We start from the raw sequence: 23,273 nt of genomic DNA on the forward strand, positions 1-23,273 counted from the left end.
GGCAGCTGCATCAGACCCCCCTAGGTGGTTGGATGACATCATCCTGCATCATACAGAGCGGCGGCTACTATTGGGTCCTACACCCCCCCCCCCTGTAAACCTCCCATCTGACTCCTCCCCTCATTGACATCTTTATTGTCATTTATATGTTACTTCTCTACGATGGTTTTCTGATCGATGCATTTTTGCTCACTAAACGGCGGTAAATGACCTCGATGTGTTTCCATTCTCAGTTTATTATAATCCATCATTGTTGTATGGATATCCTATTGTATTTGTTGTTTGCACTATAAAATGTAAAAAAAAAACAATAAAAAGATTTTACAAACAGACATAAGGAGCCGCAGAGGCCTAAAGAAGAGGCCCTGCTGCTGCGCTCTCCGAATCAATTGTACTTGTCCCTTTGAAAGACGCAGATGCAATTGATATTGGCAGTGAACCCTAGCGGGTCCAGGCCATGACCCAGACCATGAGTCCCAGGTCCCCTAAGGTTAAGGGTCAATTAGCATCCAAGACATCTCCAGTGCCACTAGCGTATGCTTTGTATGGGTAATGCCTTTGAGATTAATTATGCAAATTAATGCAAAACTGTCCACAAGCTACTGGCACTGTATGTAGAGATAATTTGTATACCTTAGGAAAAAAAGATGCTTGAGAAGGTACAACATGAGACGCCATCCGACCGTAGAATGTGGCGGAAATTCTCTGAATGACCTTCAATCTGACCTCTAAAGTCATATGCAAATGAGCTTAAAAAAATAGACTCTTTTTGCATCAGAGGAGTCACATGTAGAGGCTGGAGAGGGGGACGGCACTTCAGACCCCTCAGGCTATAGAGCCCCTACCAACTATACTTATGTTATTTAAAGGACACAAATCTTTGCAACAATGGGGCAGTAAAAGACCAAATTGTGAATGTAAGCTCCAGATAAAAATCTCAACTGTGTCTTTAATTGACCGTATATTTTGTAAGAGGTGTAAAAAAAACTTACTTTACAATGACACCAGCAGTATAATTGTAGCAGCTATAGCTCCCAAGATCTGTAGAGAAGCTCTCTATCTAGCCTCTAAAAGTGACTCGTCCCAGGCAAAAAGTGACGCTTTTCAGCTCATTTGCATATGGCTTTGGAGCCGATTTTTCTTCTATGGTAAAAACAGGCAATTAATGACATATAAGAGGGAATATTAGAAAAGTAATTTAATTTCTTACCTGAGGGCGCTACTAGTTTAGTGATCCCTTTAAGATAATATCCCTTTAAGAATCCCTTATGATAATAAGAAAAAAAAAAATTCCGATTTCATGAGAAGAAGGAACATTTATTCTAAAAGGAACGAGATTAAAACACAAATATAAAACCGTAAAAGTCCAAAAAAAACAATGGAGAAGTTTTTTTTGTTTTCAGAAAACAATTTATTTTTAACCTTTAACAATCGAGCGCTCACGACTATTGTTCCCGAGATTCTACGTTAAAGGTCTGATTATTTTCTTCCATTTCCCATAAATCCTCCGCTTTCGTAGATTTTACGGGCACGGGCCGGTCCATTCTCATGTGATCCCCCCCCCCCACCCCCGCTCACTCAATCCTATCACTTGTCCGGAGAAGCCATTGTCCATGTGACCCATCCGCAAGGTCTCCACAAGCCGCTTCCTACAAAAACAAACACTGGAATCTCATGGGAACGTCGCCACAGACATCAATGCTTAATTATTGGGACTTCCTAAATCAACCTTCCCTGGCACCACATGAAGAGAATGCGAGTAATAAAGCGCAGGAAGTGCATTGTTATACTTTGTCCTGTACGACTCGCACAGGCGTTGTCCATCTGACCAGCGACTCTTCTCAAGGATTGTTCCCTCTCCGAGGTTCTGCAATAGACGCACTTCTCGCATCCTAAAGGCCAAGGACATCCGAAAAATGTCACATTATGAAACACAACATCCCACAATCCTCCGCACCAGGGCTCAGATTTACATAAAGTCTAATATCCCCCCCCCCCTCCCCCAACCAATGAGAACTGAGAAACCTGGAAGATAAGGCATCCAAGTCTGTACCCCCAGATCTATAGGACACCCCAAATACTAGCCAGAAGGGTCTACAGTACAGAGAATAACAATATAATATAGTATGTTACCTGGAAAAGAAACAGAGGAACAGTAAGTACAATTACATATAGAAGAAGTATTATAGTAGTTATATTCTTGTACATAGGAGGCAGTATTATAGTAGTTATATTCCTGTACATAGGGGGCAGTATTATAGTAGTTATATTCTTGTACATAGGGGGCAGTATTATAGTAGTTATATTCCTGTACATAGGGGGTAGTATTATAGTAGTTATATTCTTGTACATAGGGGGCAGTATTATAGTAGTTATATTCTTGTACATAGGGGGCAGTATTATAGTAGTTATATCCCTGTACATAGGGGGCAGTATTATAGTAGTTATATTCTTGTACATAGGGGGCAGTATTATAGTAGTTATATCCCTGTACATAGGGGGCAGTATTATAGTAGTTATATCCCTGTACATAGGGGGCAGTATTATAGTAGTTATATTCCTGTACATAGGGGGTAGTATTATAGTAGTTATATTCTTGTACATAGGGGGCAGTATTATAGTAGTTATATTCTTGTACATAGGGGGCAGTATTATAGTAGTTATATTCTTGTACATAGGGGGCAGTATTATAGTAGTTATATTCTTGTACATAGGGGGCAGTATTATAGTAGTTATATTCCTGTACATAGGGGGCAGTATTATAGTAGTTATATTCTTGTACATAGGGGGCAGTATTATAGTAGTTATATTCTTGTACATAGGGGGCAGTATTATAGTAGTTATATTCCTGTACATAGGGGGCAGTATTATAGTAGTTATATTCCTGTACATAGGGGGCAGTATTATAGTAGTTATATTCTTGTACATAGGGGGCAGTATTATAGTAGTTATATTCCTGTACATAGGGGGCAGTATTATAGTAGTTATATTCTTGTACATAGGGGGCAGTATTATAGTAGTTATATTCCTGTACATAGGGGGCAGTATTATAGTAGTTATATTCCTGTACATAGGGGGCAGTATTATAGTAGTTATATTCTTGTACATAGGGGGGCAGTATTAAAGTAGTTATATTATTGTACATAGGGGGCAGTATTATAGTAGTTATATTCTTGTACATAGGGGGCAGTATTATAGCAGTTATATTCCTGTACATAGGGGGCAGTATTATAGCAGTTATATTCCTGTACATAGGGGGCAGTATTATAGTAGTTATATTCCTGCACATAGGGGGCAGTATTATAGTAGTTATATTCCTGTACATAGGGGGCAGTATTATAGTAGTTATATTCTTGTACATAGGGGGCAGTATTATAGTAGTTACATTCTTGTACATAGGGGGCAGTATTATAGTAGTTATATTCTTGTACATAGGGGGCAGTATTATAGTAGTTATATTCCTGTACATAGGGGGCAGTATTATAGTAGTTATATTCCTGCACATAGGGGGCAGTATTATAGTAGTTATATTCCTGTACATAGGGGGCAGTATTATAGTAGTTATATTCCTGTACATAGGGGGCAGTATTATAGCAGTTATATTCCTGTACATAGGGGGCAGTATTATAGTAGTTATATTCCTGCACATAGGGGGCAGTATTATAGTAGTTATATTCCTGTACATAGGGGGCAGTATTATAGTAGTTATATTATTGTACATAGGGGGCAGTATTATAGCAGTTATATTCCTGTACATAGGGGGCAGTATTATAGCAGTTATATTCCTGTACATAGGGGGCAGTATTATAGTAGTTATATTCCTGCACATAGGGGGCAGTATTATAGTAGTTATATTCCTGTACATAGGGGGCAGTATTATAGTAGTTACATTCTTGTACATAGGGGGCAGTATTATAGTAGTTATATTCTTGTACATAGGGGGCAGTATTATAGTAGTTATATTCTTGTACATAGGGGGCAGTATTATAGTAGTTATATTCCTGTACATAGGGGGCAGTATTATAGTAGTTATATTCCTGTACACAGGGGGCAGTATTATAGTAGTTATATTCTTGTACACAGGGGGCAGTATTATAGTAGTTATATTCTTGTACATAGGGGGCAGTATTATAGTAGTTATATTCCTGTACATAGGGGGCAGTATTATAGTAGTTATATTCCTGTACATAGGGGGCAGTATTATAGTAGTTATATTCCTGTACATAGGGGGCAGTATTATAGTAGTTATATTCTTGTACATAGGGGGCAGTATTATAGTAGTTATATTCCTGTACATAGGGGGCAGTATTATAGTAGTTATATTCCTGTACATAGGGGGCAGTATTATAGTAGTCATATTCTTGTACATAGGGGGCAGTATTATAGTAGTTATATTCCTGTACATAGGGGGCAGTATTATAGTAGTTATATTCCTGTACATAGGGGGCAGTATTATAGTAGTTATATTCCTGTACATAGGGGGCAGTATTATAGTAGTTATATTCCTGTACATAGGGGGCAGTATTATAGTAGTTATATTCCTGTACATAGGGGGCAGTATTATAGTAGTTATATTCTTGTACATAGGAGGCAGTATTATAGTAGTTATATTCCTGTACATAGGGGGCAGTATTATAGTAGTTATATTCCTGTACATAGGGGGCAGTATTATAGTAGTTATATTCTTGTACATAGGGGGCAGTATTATAGTAGTTATATTCCTGTACATAGGGGGCAGTATTATAGTAGTTATATTCCTGTACATAGGGGGCAGTATTATAGTAGTTATATTCTTGTACATAGGGGGCAGTATTATAGTAGTTATATTCCTGTACATAGGGGGCAGTATTATAGTAGTTATATTCCTGTACATAGGGGGCAGTATTATAGTAGTTATATTCCTGTACATAGGGGGCAGTATTATAGTAGTTATATTCTTGTACATAGGGGGCAGTATTATAGTAGTTATATTCCTGTACATAGGGGGCAGTATTATAGTAGTTATATTCCTGTATATAGGGGGCAGTATTATAGTAGTTATATTCTTGTACATAGGGGGGCAGTATTATAGTAGTTATATTCCTGTATATAGGGGGCAGTATTATAGTAGTTATATTCCTGTACATAGGGGGCAGTATTATAGTAGTTATATTCCTGTACATAGGGGGCAGTATTATAGTAGTTATATTCCTGTACATAGGGGGCAGTATTATAGTAGTTATATTCTTGTACATAGGGGGCAGTATTATAGTAGTTATATTCTTGTACATAGGGGGCAGTATTATAGTAGTTATATTCCTGTACATAGGGGGCAGTATTATAGTAGTTATATTCCTGTACATAGGGGGCAGTATTATAGTAGTTATATTCTTGTACATAGGGGGCAGTATTATAGTAGTTATATTCCTGTACATAGGGGGCAGTATTATAGTAGTTATATTCCTGTACATAGGGGGCAGTATTATAGTAGTTATATTCTTGTACATAGGGGGGCAGTATTATAGTAGTTATATTCTTGTACATAGGGGGCAGTATTATAGTAGTTATATTCCTGTACATAGGGGGCAGTATTATAGTAGTTATATTCCTGTACATAGGGGGCAGTATTATAGTAGTTATATTCTTGTACATAGGAGGCAGTATTATAGTAGTTATATTCTTGTACATAGGGGGCAGTATTATAGTAGTTATATTCCTGTACATAGGGGGCAGTATTATAGTAGTTATATTCTTGTACATAGGGGGCAGTATTATAGTAGTTATATTCCTGTACATAGGGGGCAGTATTATAGTAGTTATATTCCTGTACATAGGGGTCAGTATTATAGTAGTTATATTCTTGTACATAGGGGGCAGTATTATAGTAGTTATATTCCTGTACATAGGAGCAGTATTATAGTAGTTATATTCTTGTACATAGGGGGCAGTATTATAGTAGTTATATTCCTGTACATAGGGAGCAGTATTATAGTAGTTATATTCTTGTACATAGGAGGCAGTATTATAGTAGTTATATTCCTGTACATAGGAGCAGTATTATAGTAGTTATATTCTTGTACATAGGGGGCAGTATTATAGTAGTTATATTCCTGTACATAGGAGCAGTATTATAGTAGTTATATTTTTGTACATAGGGGGTAGTATTATAGTAGTTATATTCCTGTACATAGGGGGCAGTATTATAGTAGTTATATTCTTGCACATAGGGAGCAGTATTATAGTAGTTATATTCCTGTACATAGGGGGCAGTATTATAGTAGTTATATTCCTGTACATAGGGGGCAGTATTATAGTAGTTATATCCCTGTACATAGGGGGCAGTATTATAGTAGTTATATTCTTGTACATAGGGGGCAGTATTATAGTAGTTATATTCCTGTACATAGGGGGCAGTATTATAGTAGTTATATTCTTGTACATAGGGGCAGTATTATAGTAGTTATATTCCTGTACATAGGGGGCAGTATTACAGTAGTTATATTCTTGTACATAGGGGGCAGTATTATAGTAGTTATATTCCTGTACATAGGGGGCAGTATTATAGTAGTTATATTCTTGTACATAGGGGGAAGTATTATAGTAGTTATATTCTTGTACATAGGGGGCAGTATTATAGTAGTTATATTCTTGTACATAGGGGGCAGTATTATAGTAGTTATATTCTTGTACATAGGGGGCAGTATTATAGTAGTTATATTCTTGTACATAGGGGCAGTATTATAGTAGTTATATTCTTGTACATAGGGGGCAGTATTATAGTAGTTATATTCCTGTACATAGGGAGCAGTATTATAGTAGTTATATTCCTGTACATAGGGGGCAGTATTATAGTAGTTATATTCTTGTACATAGGGGGTAGTTTTATAGTAGTTATATTCCTGTACATAGGGGGTAGTATTATAGTAGTTATATTCTTGTACATAGGGGGCAGTATTATAGTAGTTATATTCTTGTACATAGGGGGCAGTATTATAGTAGTTATATTCTTGTACATAGGGGGCAGTATTATAGTAGTTATATTCTTGTACATAGGGGCAGTATTATAGTAGTTATATTCTTGTACATAGGGGGCAGTATTATAGTAGTTATATTCCTGTACATAGGGAGCAGTATTATAGTAGTTATATTCCTGTACATAGGGGGTAATATTATAGTAGTTATATTCTTATACATAGGGGGTAGTATTACAATGAGGCCACAGACCAGATACCATGAGGATACAATGCAGAGCTTCTGTTATGTTGGGGTTGGTTGCGGCTTCTGGGTCAAAAATGGAATAAGAAAATAATTTAACATGTTGTTATCCATTGCATGTGATTGGATTACTAGTTTTTTTGCTCAAACTCAGTCTTATGCTCTAAAATATGGGACTGCAGGGACTCGTGTGGCAGCTAGGACAGTTCGAAAGTTTTCAGAACAACTAAGAATTTTCTTTTAACTCTGGACGAACTTCACCTGATGAGACGTAGAAGGACATGACTGATATCCATAAGAGTATTATGTGTACGGTATGGAGTGCACAGTATGTCAGTATTACACAACTACAAGACAACAGCAAGGATTGTCCATAGCTCAGAGATAACGTAATATAACAAAAACTGAAAAAATCCTTTTAGATATAAAGACGACACAAATGGTCTCTGACCTTTAAATATCAAATTTAAAAATCTGCAACAGAAAATTTTTCTTCTGTGACCATAAGAAAGTGAAAAACAAAGTTGCATGACTTACCCAGCCGAAAATAAAACACAGGCGGAGCAGCTGTCAGGACATGTGGCCTCAATATCCTTAATAAAATTACTACAGATTGTACTGGATGACTCAAATGTTTTCATCATGTGAAATAAAACATAAAAAACTATTTGTTATATAAAACATGAAGATGCAAATTACTAATAACCTGTGGTCCATATTCATGTACATAGGGGGCAGTATTATAGTAGTTATATTCTTGTACATAGGGGGCAGTATTATAGTAGTTATATTCTTGTACATAGGGGGCAGTATTATAGTAGTTATATTCCTGTACATAGGGGGCAGTATTATAGTAGTTATATTCTTGTACATAGGGGGCAGTATTATAGTAGTTATATTCTTGTACATAGGGGGCAGTATTATAGTAGTTATATTCTTGTACATAGGGGGCAGTATTATAGTAGTTATATTCTTGTACATAGGGGGCAGTATTATAGTAGTTATATTCTTGTACATAGGGGGCAGTATTATAGTAGTTATATTCTTGTACATAGGGGGCAGTATTATAGTAGTTATATTCCTGTACATAGGGGGCAGTATTATAGTAGTTATATTCTTGTACATAGGGGGCAGTATTATAGTAGTTATATTCCTGTACATAGGGGGCAATATTATAGTAGTTATATTCCTGTACATAGGGGGCAGTATTATAGTAGTTATATTCTTGTACATAGGGGGCAGTATTATAGTAGTTATATTCTTGTACATAGGGGGCAGTATTATAGTAGTTATATTCTTGTACATAGGGGGCAGTATTATAGTAGTTATATTCTTGTACATAGGGGGCAGTATTATAGTAGTTATATTCCTGTACATATGAGGCAGTATTATAGTAGTTATATTCCTGTACATAGGTTGCAGTATTATAGTAGTTATATTCTTGTACATAGGGGGCAGTATTATAGTAGTTATATTCCTGTATATAGGGGACAGTATTATAGTAGTTATGTTCTTGTACATTGGGGACAGTATTATAGTAGTTATATTCCTGTACATAGGGGGCAGTATTATAGTAGTTATATTCTTGTACATAGGGGGCAGTATTATAGTAGTTATATTCCTGTACATGGGGGCAGTATTATAGTAGTTATATTCCTGTACATAGGGGACAGTATTATAGTAGTTATATTCTTGTACATAGGGAGCAGTATTATAGTAGTTATATTCCTGTATATAGGGGACAGTATTATAGTAGTTATATTCTTGTACATTGGGGACAGTATTATAGTAGTTATATTCCTGTACATAGGGGGCAGTATTATAGTAGTTATATTCTTGTACATAGGGGGCAGTATTATAGTAGTTATATTCTTGTACATAGGGGGCAGTATTATAGTAGTTATATTCTTGTACATAGGGGGCAGTATTATAGTAGTTATATTCCTGTACATAGGGGACAGTATTATAGTAGTTATATTCTTGTACATAGGGGGCAGTATTATAGTAGTTATATTCCTGTACATAGGGGCAGTATTATAGTAGTTATATTCCTGTACATAGGGGGCAGTATTATAGTAGTTATATTCCTGTACATGGGGGCAGTATTATAGTAGTTATATTCCTGTACATAGGGGACAGTATTATAGTAGTTATATTCTTGTACATAGGGGGCAGTATTATAGTAGTTATATTCTTGTACATAGAGGGCAGTATTATAGTAGTTATATTCTTGTACATAGGAGGCAGTATTATAGTAGTTATATTCCTGTACATAGGGGGCAGTATTATAGTAGTTATATTCTTGTACATAGAGGGCAGTATTATAGTAGTTATATTCTTGTACATAGGAGGCAGTATTATAGTAGTTATATTCCTGTACATAGGGGGCAGTATTATAGTAGTTATATTCCTGTACATAGGGGGTAGCATTATACAAGTCACATGTATTATAGTATTAGGGCACTGTACTTCCTACATCCATGATGACTCCTGGCATTGTTGGCTCACTATACATTTGGGTCTGACCTCTTCGATGTAATGCCACCGATGTTATCCGTACATTTTCTGTAATGCTCAGAAATCAGTGAAATCCTGCTTTCCCTTGTGTACAATAAATCAGAACTTATCTAGGAATCAGTGTTATAGAACAATTGTTTAGGTCGGAGAAACAATGCAGTTGGCGGTATTATATAAGTGTGCCACAGATCCCGGCGAGGAGCTCACAGTCGGCCGTGCAGCCAATATAAACAAATAGAGTGAGATTGTTCATACATAGGAAGTTCTCCTGCGGGTCCCCGCTGTGAGAGGAGGCCTCCGCTGAAACAACTCGCACCACAATGGACTGAGGAAAAAGTCAATTAAGGTTCTTATCTTTCACTCCAGGACTGGAAGGCGAGGAGACCCGGCTGTGCCCAGGTTAGGCGGCAAATAAACATTACTAAAGCGATGAGGTGCGAGAAGCCGGAGTGTAGTAGCCCCGGGCATAAAGCCAACCCTACGGTATGGATCTCATAGAATATCTGAGAACAACCCTCACGCAGCGGCCATCCATCTAGGAGCGGATGGGGCTCCCACAATAACGGGGGGTCCAACATTCAGCACATGTGCCATATCTGGTCACATTTGGGATTGTCTACGAGTTACTTCTTTCTTGTCTTCCTCTAAGATTTTTCCTTAGCTCAGGGTCATGAGACCATAGACCAGTGATGGCGAACCTTTTAGAGACCGAGTGCCCAAATTACAACCAATCCCACTTATTTAAATGTAAAGGGCCAACATGGCAGCTTTTAATTGTATCTGTGTCTTAAGGACACCAATACAGTTGAACAAAATAGGACAAATTCTGATTATCATTGTAGCTTCCTACCAGGGGCCCCTGAACAGGAAGAATTGTGGGGCCCAGAGCAGGAGCTCCAATAATAATGCAGCCCTGTATGCACCTCCCTGCTCCACCTGTAGTTCCAGGCAACTAAGGACGTGTAGCTTTAAAATAGCACTGATCACAGCACATCCTGGTTGGACAGGGACTGCAGGAGGAGGTTTTGAGACCTGGCAAACTCTGTGCTGGGGTGATGGTCTGGGTGCCCACAGTGAGTGCTCCCAGTGCCACCTCTGGCACCCGTGCCATAGGTTCGCCACCACTGCCATAGACCATAGGGGAGCCGATAAGACGATCCTTACCACTGACCATCCTCTTAGTGGCCTTTGGCTCTTCCAGATTTTCAGTCTTACCAAATTCTTGTAATGGAATCTCGATGGGTCAAGGATCTGTCCACCAAATCTACAATAACACTTTACCACCTGTACCTCCATGTAACAGAGATTAGCCAAAGCCGATGATCTGGGTTCAATCCCTTTAGGTCTACCAGCTGCAGGCTACATAGCTAATCACCTTGCATGTCTACACGGTACCTCCAGGTTATCAGCTGGAGAGGTCTACCAACCACATTTCCAATCCTTCAGAGAACTAAGAAGCTAATCAAACGAGCATTGTATGGGGGATGTTGGGTTGTCGAGGTCAGACAGTGGCCAGCTTGCCTCGTAGACAACCTCTTGCTGGCCAGCATCCAGAGGCCTACACATCTACTGGATCTTCTGCTTTGGAGGACAAGTTCTTGGCTGTGGTGTTTCCACTCCACTGGTCTTTAGGCCCTTGGGTTCAGGTCTTCTGCTCTTACTCATCTCCATTATCTTCATCCTTCTAAAGGCTCGTTAATATGTAGCAGCAATGTATAAAATTGCTTCAATTCTCTGACTTTGAAAACTTGAAGTGTATTGTGGGAACTTCAGCTGCTCATCTTTGCCTGAGGAAGGGTCAGCTGCTTGTCTGCTTGTATCCAACCCTAGATAATGAGTTCTGTGATGGGTCATTCTCGTGGAATCTCAATCTTTTGATATTGAAGTTTTGGAAAGTAAAGCAATTCTTCTAATGGCAGAATTTGTAGGGAAGCAGCAGCAGGTCCTGCAAGGGGCGCTGTTTCCTCCTTTCATATGTACAATAACAACACAACCACATTACATATAAAAACATTTAATACAGATATAAAAAATGCACTTCTTACACCAGCACAAAAAATCATGATAAATTAACACATAAAATAAGTTCTAGGCGACCCCCACTAAAATCTGATTAGTAGGGCAGTTAGGGGCGGGTGTGAACACTGCCCGGCTTCTATGCCCGTACGATGAAGTAACCTGCTGAGGAGCGGTGTGCACAATATGTAAAGTTGCATCATTTTTTAGTTTCTATGCATGAGATCAGTAAAAGATGGCTACAAAAGTCTCGTGTATAGTGTCTGACCTCATCGGGTGCCTGGGATGTTTCTCAAATTCTAGTGAAAGTCAGTGAAGGGTTAAAGATGATGAAAAGCTGAGGGGAGGGAATTGAGGCTTCGCAGCCTTCGTGATGCGCAAAATGTTTTTCGAGGATAATCAAATTTTATGGACGTATTATGGAACGTATCAAAGTCTCTTGGTCTCAGAGCTCCCATGACTCTAGTGGCTGCTCTTGGTCTCGGATAGCCCTCATGACTCTAGCGGCTGCTCTTGGTCTCGGATAGCCCTCATGACTCTAGCGCAGGGGTAGGGAACCTATGGCTCGGGAGCCAGATATGGCTCTTTTGTTGGCTGCATCTGGCTCTCAGACAGATCTTTAATAAATAGTGATGGCTGCTGTGAGTATTAGACTGATCACTGGACACAGGCAGCGATGTTACCGCTGCCTACATCCTTTGTACTACCTAGGCGGCATCGGCGCCATAACTAAGCCTGGGTCAAAGAGAAGAGCGTGGGAGCGATGAGGAGCTGGCTGCAGAGAGCGCTGGTAAGTGCATTTTTTTTTTGCTGTGGCTTCCTATCTACTTGGGGGCATGTGCTGTGGCTACCTGTCGACTGGGGGCATATGCTGGGACCACCTGTCTACTGGGAAGCCAGGACGGGAGTAGGAACATGGAGAGGTGAGTGAGCTCGGAAAGGGGTGCCGCCACAGAGAGTGCCTGTGATCCGAGACGTAGATCGCAGAGGCACCCATGACACTGGGACTACCTATCTATTGGGGGGCATATGCATATTATACGGCTCTTATGGAATAGCATTTTAAAATATGTGGCGTTTATGGCTCTCTCAGCCAAAAAGGTTCCTGACCCCTGCTCTAGCGGCTGCTCTTGGTTCAGGATATCCTCCATGTCTCTAGCGGCTGCTCTTGGTCTTGGATAGCCCCCATGCCCCTATGACTCTAGCACCTGCTCTTAAATAGCCCCCATGCCCCTAGTGGCTGCTCTTGATCTTGGATAGCCCCCATGCCACTAGTGGCCTCTCTTGATCTTAGATAGCCCCCATGCCACTAGTGGCCTCTCTTGATCTTGGATAGCCCCCATGCCACTAGTGGCCTCTCTTGATCTTGTATAGCCCCCATGCCCCTAGTGGCTGCTCTTGATCTTGGATAGCCCCCATGCCACTAGTGGCCTCTCCTGATCTTGGATAGCTCCCATGCACCTTGCGGCTGCTCTTGATCTTGGATAGCCCCCATGCCCCTAGTGGCCGATCTTCATCTTGGATAGCCCCCATGCCCCTAGTGGCCGCTCTTCATCTTGGATAGCCCCCATGCCCCTAGTGGCTGCTCTTGATCTTGGATAGCCCCCATGCCACTAGTGGCCTCTCCTGATCTTGGATAGCCCCCATGCCCCTAGTGGCCGCTCTTGATCCCAGAGAGCACCGATGCTTCTCTTGATCTCGGATAGCTCTTGTGACTCTAGCACCTGCTCTTGATCTAGGATAGTCTCTGTGATGGTCACCGGGACTATAAAGCTATCCTTGGTCTTCTGTTGTATCAGACTTTAGGACTAAACCATGTGCCGTCCATTCATGTCAGTGATTGGCTCAGCTGTCAGACTCCATAAATTACGGCCAGTGATTGATTCAGGGGTCACTTAGCCCAAAAAAATACTTGGGATCCATTGGTGCTGTAGATACCAAGAGCCGCTGCTAGAGCCATAGGGGTCTCCCAAAAATGTTCATTGTCTAAAACACTTGTGCCCTGAGAAAACCCCTGAGAAGCCTGAAGAAGACAAAGTCATCCCTGCTCCCCCGTGTGAAGACCCTTCCCAGTATCCTGGAGGTCCTGACCTTTCGGCGGTGACATCCTCTGGATTATTTCTTGTAGGTTTTACAGCTCCGCAGACATTTTACTGCTGGCTCGGCACAATGGGATCTTTTACTAGTAAGACAATCGCTGAGCGCGTCAGAGTCTCCTGAGGAAATGCCATGTGAGCGTCTGCCTGGCACCGGCCGTGTCCTCATGATCCTCGCCTGGATACGGGGTGAGCAGATTTATAGGATGGGGTCTGTGTCGTTCCAGTCCACGGCCGCGCCTTTCCACCTAGAGCCATGCAGATAGAGACGTCAGTAAGGGATGTGCGGGGTCTGCACACAGATCCACAGGAGGGGACGACACACAACGTCCATGACCCCCCACCCAACCACCAGCTGGAGGAACACGTCCACTAAGAGTGTGACCTCAGGCCACCAATAGACCAGCACAACCAGCAGCCACTGCCATCACACACACCGGACTCACATATCCCATCAATTACATGATAAGAAGGTGAGAGGCTGACCTATAGAACCCAGCCTTAAAGGGGCATTCCTCCCACAAAGACAAGTTTCTTCTATGTACTCAGGATAACAAAATCACACATTCTCTAATTCACTGTTATTAACAAAAATTCAGCATTTCACAATTTCGGTTGTCCCTAGACACAACCCTGTAACTTTTGACTTGGGCTCGGGACGCCATCTTGGATGAGATCGTGGAGCTGAGTTTCTGTCAGTGTCTGCTATGTGGCTGTAACCCCGCCCCCAGCACGGAGCTCAGAGACGCTGATCACATCCTGCCAGGAGATAGTGAGCAGAGAAAGAGGCTGCAAACTACAAGGAGATAAGTGATCCAAGGGAAGGGGGAGGCAGGCACATATCTGTGAGATGTAGCAGAGCTGATAGTGTAACAGTGTAATGGCCTATGAGCCTCTGTGTAATAGGCATCTCATCCTCTCTCATCTCATGTGTCAGTGTGTGACTACAATGTCAGAAGCCAGATGAAAGTGCATATACACCTGTACCCTGATAATCTAACCACATTGTCGCCCCACAGAACTAGATGGGTCATCATGTATCTGCTTAGAGAGGCCCCGCCCACACCCTGGGATTTTGCACTGAGCAGCCAAGGGAGAGATAGGTGTTAAACCAGCAATAACACTGAGTAACATTGTCAAGTAAAGGGGTAAAATGATATTTATTGTGTAACATCACTAGGGGGTTGAGATGAGAATTTTCTTTTGTGGGAAAACCCCTTTCAAAGGATCAACCTGTAACATTACAACCTTTGTGTATGTTATTAGTAGCAGCAGGACTGTGATATATGAATTTGTATTCCAGGATTGTAGCTGCTCCAAATGCACTAGGATTGTGTCCTCACACTGCTGTGTTATGCAGAGGCACAGGGACTGTGGAGCAGTACAATGCAGAGGAGACGCGGAGAAGTAACAATCCTGGGATATAAATCTGTATTTCACAGCCCTGCTGCTACTACTAATATACACCGCTGACTAATTACACATCTCTCCAGGGACAATACATAACACTGGCTGCAGAGAGCACATAGCACAGCAGTGTGAGGTCTGATTACACATCTCTCCGGGGACAATACATAACACTGGCTGCAGAGAGCACAGAGCACAGCAGTGTGAGGTCTGATTACACATCTCTCCGGGGACAATACATAACACTGGCTGCAGAGAGCACAGAGCACAGCAGTGTGAGGTCTGATTACACATCTCTCCAGGGACAATACATAACACTGGCTGCAGAGAGCACAGAGCACAGCAGTGTGAGGTCTGATCACACATCTCTCCAGGGACAATACATAACACTGGCTGTAGAGAGCACAGAGCACAGCAGTGTGAGGTCTGATTACACATCTCTCCAGGGACAATACATAACACTGGCTGCAGAGAGCACAGAGCACAGCAGTGTGAGGTCTGATTACACATCTCTCCAGGGACAATACATAACACTGGCTGCAGAGAGCACAGAGCACAGCAGTGTGAGGTCTGATTACACATCTCTCCAGGGACAATACATAACACTGGCTGCAGTCCGTATGGTTGCACCTGCTGTGGACAATATTGCGGTCATAATGAATTTTAGGAAACTGTGCAAGTGATCATACTACGGACTACTCTCCAGTATTGGCTGGAGATGAGAGATGATGGGCCTTGTAGTGCTTCTGGTATTAGTAATGTCAGTCCATAAGAAGGAAATGTATTACTAATAGGGAGCAGGAGACACATGGGTGTCCTGTCTGTGTGGGTGTGCGTCTTCACTCAGTACATAGTGTCCGTTATGTGTACGCAGCTCTAACCGCAGTCATGTGCTGGGAACATCTGGATGTCCTTAGCTATAGGTTGGTCTTCTGACATCGTCTTTACATGGAGGCCAAGTATGTGGGAGATGGTTAACATGGGGAAACTGGAATTCTCCAAATCCAATGTTTCCACACATTGACCGCACCCATCTGGCGCCCCTCCACGCCGGCTCCTGCCGACGCTCCAGCTCCGCGTGGACGGATATCTGCCTTAAACTAATGCAGCCTCTGGATCATAGTCATGTAGGTTACCTGGAATCAGTAATATAATATCAAACTGCAGGACCCGACTACAAAAGTCCTGCCTGTAGTCTGTAACCATAGCGACACAGCAGTATACAATGTATATGTAACAATGTCTGATGTTTCTTTATGTATCAGAGCGACGGCCGGGAAAGTGACGTCTGGAAATGGTCCTGATGAAGTACAAGTCCCTTTCATCCCTTACAGCCGGAGCTAATTTTAGCCCTTCGGAAGGAAGCCATTGTTTTGTCTGCTCCCCTCGTTACTTCACACTTTATTACATTTGTTACCAGGGGAAACCTTAGCTTCTTCTGTAAAGTTATAGAATACTCAGAGGTTTTCCCACGGGTGGGTGATGGGGACCCTGGTGATGTGTGAATGTGAGGCAGCACCTATGTATATGGGACCACCGGCCCAATCACTTTGGTGCTAATCCTTGGACAGGAGATAACGGCTCTCAGCTCAGATAAATGTTTTGAGACTTTTAATATAAATGGAGGAACAACAAAATTCGAGGTGATAAGTGAGATGACAGGTGGATCTGTTGTCTGTATAGATCAGAGATGTGATGGTGTCCTCAGGACTAAGGGTTAGGGGCAGCCTCTTGTCTGACCTACTCTGAGATCAATGTATGAACAGGAGGCAGTGAGCTCCAGTGCTCCCCCTTGTGGAGGCCGATGCTAATTACAATCTTATAGACATCTATATTCTGGGATTTGGAGCTCTGAGCGCTGTAAGGATATTATAAATTATTCCAAACAGAATTGTGACCCAAAGATAACAAGATAATCATCTCCTGAAGATCTGTATTACTGTATAATAAGCAGGAATTATTCTTCCATATCCGGACTATGACTGAAGCCTAAGCCAGCGAGGGGGCACTATGACTGAAGCCTAAGCCAGCGAGGGGGCACTATGCCCGAAGCCTAAGTCAGCGAGGGGGCACTATGACTGCAGCCTAAGCCAGCGAGGGGGCACTATGACTGCAGCCTAAGCCAGCGAGGGGGCACTATGACTGAAGCCTAAGCCAGCGAGGGGGAACTATGACTGAAGCCTAAGCCAGCGAGGGGGCACAAGGGCTGCAGCCTAAGCCAGCGAGGGGGCACTATGACTGCAGCCTAAGCCAGCGAGGGGGCACTATGACTGCAGCCTAAGCCAGTGAGGGGGCACTATGCCTGAAGCCTAAGCCAGCGAGGGGGAACTATGACTGAAGCCTAAGCCAGCGAGGGGGCACAAGGGCCGCAGCCTAAGCCAGCGAGGGGGCACTATGACTGAAGCCTAAGCCAGCGAGGGGGAACTATGACTGAAGCCTAAGCCAGCGAGGGGGCACAAGGGCCGCAGCCTAAGCCAGCGAGGGAGCACTATGACTGAAGCCTAAGCCAGCGAGGGGGCACTATGACTGCAGCCTAAGCCAGCGAGGGGGCACTATGACTGAAGCCTAAGCCAGCGAGGGGGAACTATGACTGAAGCCTAAGCCAGCGAGGGGGCACAAGGGCCGCAGCCTAAGCCAGCGAGGGGGCACTATGACTGAAGCCTAAGCCAGCGAGGGGGCACAAGGGCCGCAGCCTAAGCCAGCGAGGGGGCACTATGACTGAAGCCTAAGCCAGCGAGGGGGCACTATGCCCGAAGCCTAAGTCAGCGAGGGGGCACTATGCCCGAAGCCTAAGTCAGCGAGGGGGCACTATGCCCGAAGCCTAAGCCAGCGAGGGGGCACTATGACTGCAGCCTAAGCCAGCGAGGGGGCACTATGACTGCAGCCTAAGCCAGCGAGGGGGCACTATGACTGAAGCCTAAGCCAGCGAGGGGGAACTATGACTGAAGCCTAAGCCAGCGAGGGGGCACAAGGGCCGCAGCCTAAGCCAGCGAGGGGGCACTATGACTGCAGCCTAAGCCAGCGAGGGGGCACTATGACTGCAGCCTAAGCCAGCGAGGGGGCACTATGCCTGAAGCCTAAGCCAGCGAGGGGGAACTATGACTGAAGCCTAAGCCAGCGAGGGGGCACAAGGGCCGCAGCCTAAGCCAGCGAGGGGGCACTATAACTGAAGCCTAAGCCAGCGAGGGGGCACAAGGGCCGCAGCCTAAGCCAGCGAGGGGGCACTATGACTGAAGCCTAAGCCAGCGAGGGGGCACTATGACTGCAGCCTAAGCCAGCGAGGGGGCACTATGACTGAAGCCTAAGCCAGCGAGGGGGAACTATGACTGAAGCCTAAGCCAGCGAGGGGGCACAAGGGCCGCAGCCTAAGCCAGCGAGGGGGCACTATGACTGAAGCCTAAGCCAGCGAGGGGGCACAAGGGCCGCAGCCTAAGCCAGCGAGGGGGCACTATGACTGAAGCCTAAGCCAGCGAGGGGGCACTATGACTGAAGCCTAAGCCAGCGAGGGGGCACTATGACTGAAGACTAAGCCAGCGAGGGGGCACTATGACTGAAGCCTAAGCCAGCGAGGGGGCACTATGACTGAAGACTAAGCCAGCGAGGGGGCACTATGACTGCAGCCTAAGCCAGCGAGGGGGCACTATGACTGCAGCCTAAGCCAGCGAGGGGGCACTATGACTGCAGCCTAAGCCAGCGAGGGGGCACTATGACTGAAGCCTAAGCCAGCGAGGGGGCACTATGACTGAAGCCTAAGCCAGCGAGGGGGCACTATGACTGAAGCCTAAGCCAGCGAGGGGGCACTATGACTGAAGACTAAGCCAGCGAGGGGGCACAAGGGCCGCAGCCTAAGCCAGCGAGGGGGCACTATGACTGAAGCCTAAGCCAGCGAGGGGGCACTATGACTGCAGCCTAAGCCAGCGAGGGGGCACTATGACTGCAGCCTAAGCCAGCGAGGGGGCACTATGACTGAAGCCTAAGCCAGCGAGGGGGCACTATGCCCGAAGCCTAAGTCAGCGAGGGGGCACTATGCCCGAAGCCTAAGTCAGCGAGGGGGCACTATGCCCGAAGCCTAAGCCAGCGAGGGGGCACTATGACTGCAGCCTAAGCCAGCGAGGGGGCACTATGACTGCAGCCTAAGCCAGCGAGGGGGCACTATGACTGAAGCCTAAGCCAGCGAGGGGGAACTATGACTGAAGCCTAAGCCAGCGAGGGGGCACAAGGGCCGCAGCCTAAGCCAGCGAGGGGGCACTATGACTGCAGCCTAAGCCAGCGAGGGGGCACTATGACTGCAGCCTAAGCCAGCGAGGGGGCACTATGCCTGAAGCCTAAGCCAGCGAGGGGGAACTATGACTGAAGCCTAAGCCAGCGAGGGGGCACAAGGGCCGCAGCCTAAGCCAGCGAGGGGGCACTATAACTGAAGCCTAAGCCAGCGAGGGGGCACAAGGGCCGCAGCCTAAGCCAGCGAGGGGGCACTATGACTGAAGCCTAAGCCAGCGAGGGGGCACTATGACTGCAGCCTAAGCCAGCGAGGGGGCACTATGACTGAAGCCTAAGCCAGCGAGGGGGAACTATGACTGAAGCCTAAGCCAGCGAGGGGGCACAAGGGCCGCAGCCTAAGCCAGCGAGGGGGCACTATGACTGAAGCCTAAGCCAGCGAGGGGGCACAAGGGCCGCAGCCTAAGCCAGCGAGGGGGCACTATGACTGAAGCCTAAGCCAGCGAGGGGGCACTATGACTGAAGCCTAAGCCAGCGAGGGGGCACTATGACTGAAGACTAAGCCAGCGAGGGGGCACTATGACTGAAGCCTAAGCCAGCGAGGGGGCACTATGACTGAAGACTAAGCCAGCGAGGGGGCACTATGACTGCAGCCTAAGCCAGCGAGGGGGCACTATGACTGCAGCCTAAGCCAGCGAGGGGGCACTATGACTGCAGCCTAAGCCAGCGAGGGGGCACTATGACTGAAGCCTAAGCCAGCGAGGGGGCACTATGACTGAAGCCTAAGCCAGCGAGGGGGCACTATGACTGAAGCCTAAGCCAGCGAGGGGGCACTATGACTGAAGACTAAGCCAGCGAGGGGGCACAAGGGCCGCAGCCTAAGCCAGCGAGGGGGCACTATGACTGAAGCCTAAGCCAGCGAGGGGGCACTATGACTGCAGCCTAAGCCAGCGAGGGGGCACTATGACTGCAGCCTAAGCCAGCGAGGGGGCACTATGACTGAAGCCTAAGCCAGCGAGGGGGCACTATGACTGAAGCCTAAGCCAGCGAGGGGGCACTATGACTGAAGCCTAAGCCAGCGAGGGGGCACTATGACTGCAGCCTAAGCCAGCGAGGGGGCACTATGACTGAAGCCTAAGCCAGCGAGGGGGCACTATGACTGCGGCCTAAGCCAGCGCTTGGTGAACTATGGTCGCAGCCTAAGGGTACATTCACACGAATGTGTGCCCACACGGACGGGCACACGCCAGCGAGCTGGAGAGGAGGAGTGATGAGCCTCTCCCCACAGAGCAGCACCGGCGATGTAAAAAAATGAAATATCGGACATTCCCTCTATTTCGCCATGCACGGACGCGGTGCAGTGAGACAACGTGTGCTCTCCGCACAGTCACAGGGCGCCATAGGCGTAATTGGGGAGCGATATCTGGCTGCAAATGGTGCGTCCTGATATTGGTCCCCATTACTTTCGTGTGCATGTACCCCAAGCCAGCGCAGGGCGCACTATGGCTGCGGCCTGAGCCATTGGGAGGACAGCCCTGGACTATGAGACCAGCACCTACTTAGTTCTGATGCAGTAATCGAGGGGTGGCACAAGGTCATCGTCCTCATCTCCCATGTAGGATCCAGATGTGTCTGAAAGGAAGAAGAATAGAAGCGGATTACAGGACGAGTACATACACCATGGAGCGGCACGGGAGGTGGGGGGCAGTGTCTGTGCCCGAGGCGGAGGACTAGAGGAAATCTCATAAATGCTGCCCTGTGCTGTTTACATACTTCACATTTCAGCAGTCAGACTGTCAGGTCCAGGAGGATTAATGGCAGCTGCAGCATCAGAGCCACAGAGAAAAATACCGCCCCACACGATATTAATCTTGGCATCGAGTCCATCTACTGCTCCACCACATCCACAGCTGCCAGGGGGCAACCAAGCAGCGCAACAGCAGCAGCAGCAGAGCCAGGACTGTGCGGGTCACTGATCACCGACTAACATACAGGGCAAGAGAGGACACGAGAGATACAGCCCCGAGCTGACCCACACCCAATATAACACCGCTATACTATACTATAGCTATACAACCAGCTATACTACCAGCCATCCCACCAGCTAATCACCAGCCATACCACCAGCCATACCACCAGCCATACCACCAGATATACCACCAGACATACCACCAGACATACCACCAGCCATACCACCAGACATACCACCAGCCATACCACCAGCTATATTACCAGCCATACCACCAGACATACCACCAGACATACCACCAGCTATATTACCAGCCATACCACCAGCTATATTACCAGCCATACTCAGCTATACCACCAGCTATACCACCAGCCATACAACCAGCCATACAACCAGCCATACTCACCTATACCACCAGCCATCCCACCAGACATACCACCAGACATACCACCAGACATACCACCAGACATACCACCAGACATACCACCAGACATACCACCAGCCATACCACCAGCTATATTACCAGCCATACTCAGCTATACCACCAGCTATACCACCAGCTATATCACCAGCCATACAACCAGCCATACAACCAGCCATACAACCAGCCATACCACCAGACATACCACCAGACATACCACCAGACATACCACCAGACATACCACCAGACATACCACCAGACATACCACCAGCTATATTACCAGCCATACTCAGCTATACCACCAGCTATATTACCAGCCATACTCAGCTATACCACCAGCTATATCACCAGCCATACCACCAGCCATACCACCAGATATACCACCAGACATACCACCAGACATACCACCAGACATACCACCAGACATACCACCAGCTATATTACCAGCCATACTCAGCTATACCACCAGCTATATTACCAGCCATACTCAGCTATACCACCAGCTATATCACCAGCCATACCACCAGCCATACCACCAGACATACCACCAGCCATACCACCAGCCATACCACCAGCCATACCACCAGACATACCACCAGACATACCACCAGACATACCACCAGCTATATTACCAGCCATACCACCAGCTATATCACCAGCCATACTCAGCTATACCACCAGCTATACCACCAGCCATACAACCAGCCATACAACCAGCCATACAACCAGCCATACAACCAGCCATACAACCAGCCATACCACCAGCCATACCACCAGCCATACCACCAGCCATACCACCAGACATACCACCAGACATACCACCAGACACACCACCAGACACACCACCAGACATACCACCAGACATACCACCAGACATACCACCAGACATACCACCAGCTATATTACCAGCCATACCACCAGCTATATTACCAGCCATACTCAGCTATACCACCAGCTATACCACCAGCTATATCACCAGCCATACTCAGCTATACCACCAGCTATATCACCAGCCATACCACCAGCCATACCACCAGACATACCACCAGCCATACAACCAGCCATACAACCAGCCATACAACCAGCCATACAACCAGCCATACAACCAGCCATACAACCAGCCATACTCAGCTGTACCACCAGTTAATCACCTATACCACCAGCTATAACACCAGCCATACCACCAGCTATACTCACCTCAACCACCAGTTATACCACCAGCCATACTACCAGCCATACCACCAACTATACCACCAGCCATACTCCCAGCTATACTACCAGCCATACCCCCAGCCACACCACCAGCCACACCACCAGCTATACTCACCTATACCACCAGCTATACTACCAGCTATACCACCAGCTGTACCACCAGCCGTACCCCTAGCCGTAGCCCAAGCCACACCACCAGCCACACCACCAGCTATACCACCAGCTA

General features: G+C 45.6%; 1 protein-coding gene across 4 annotated transcripts in view; it reads right to left on the reverse strand.

Moving 5' to 3' along the window:
• Window positions 1-1,216: 1,216 nt before the first annotated feature.
• The window catches only part of MINDY4 (MINDY lysine 48 deubiquitinase 4), a 119,227-nt gene continuing 97,170 nt past the window's right edge, over window positions 1,217-23,273 (reverse strand). For 2 of the 4 annotated variants that reach the window (XM_072154442.1, XM_072154441.1), the window contains 2 exons: window positions 21,005-21,077; window positions 12,460-14,071 (listed from right to left, as the gene is read on the reverse strand). In XM_072154442.1, coding sequence (XP_072010543.1) covers window positions 13,989-14,071; window positions 21,005-21,077 — 156 coding nt within the window. In that variant the 3' untranslated portion in view covers window positions 12,460-13,988. Of the gene's footprint in view, window positions 1,323-12,459; window positions 14,072-21,004; window positions 21,078-23,273 lie in introns of those variants that run through there. The other 2 variants (XM_072154440.1, XM_072154443.1) reach the window with 2 other exon arrangements.

Source organism: Engystomops pustulosus, chromosome 5, assembly GCF_040894005.1.
Source record: "Engystomops pustulosus chromosome 5, aEngPut4.maternal, whole genome shotgun sequence".
Lineage (NCBI taxonomy): Eukaryota > Metazoa > Chordata > Amphibia > Anura > Leptodactylidae > Engystomops > Engystomops pustulosus.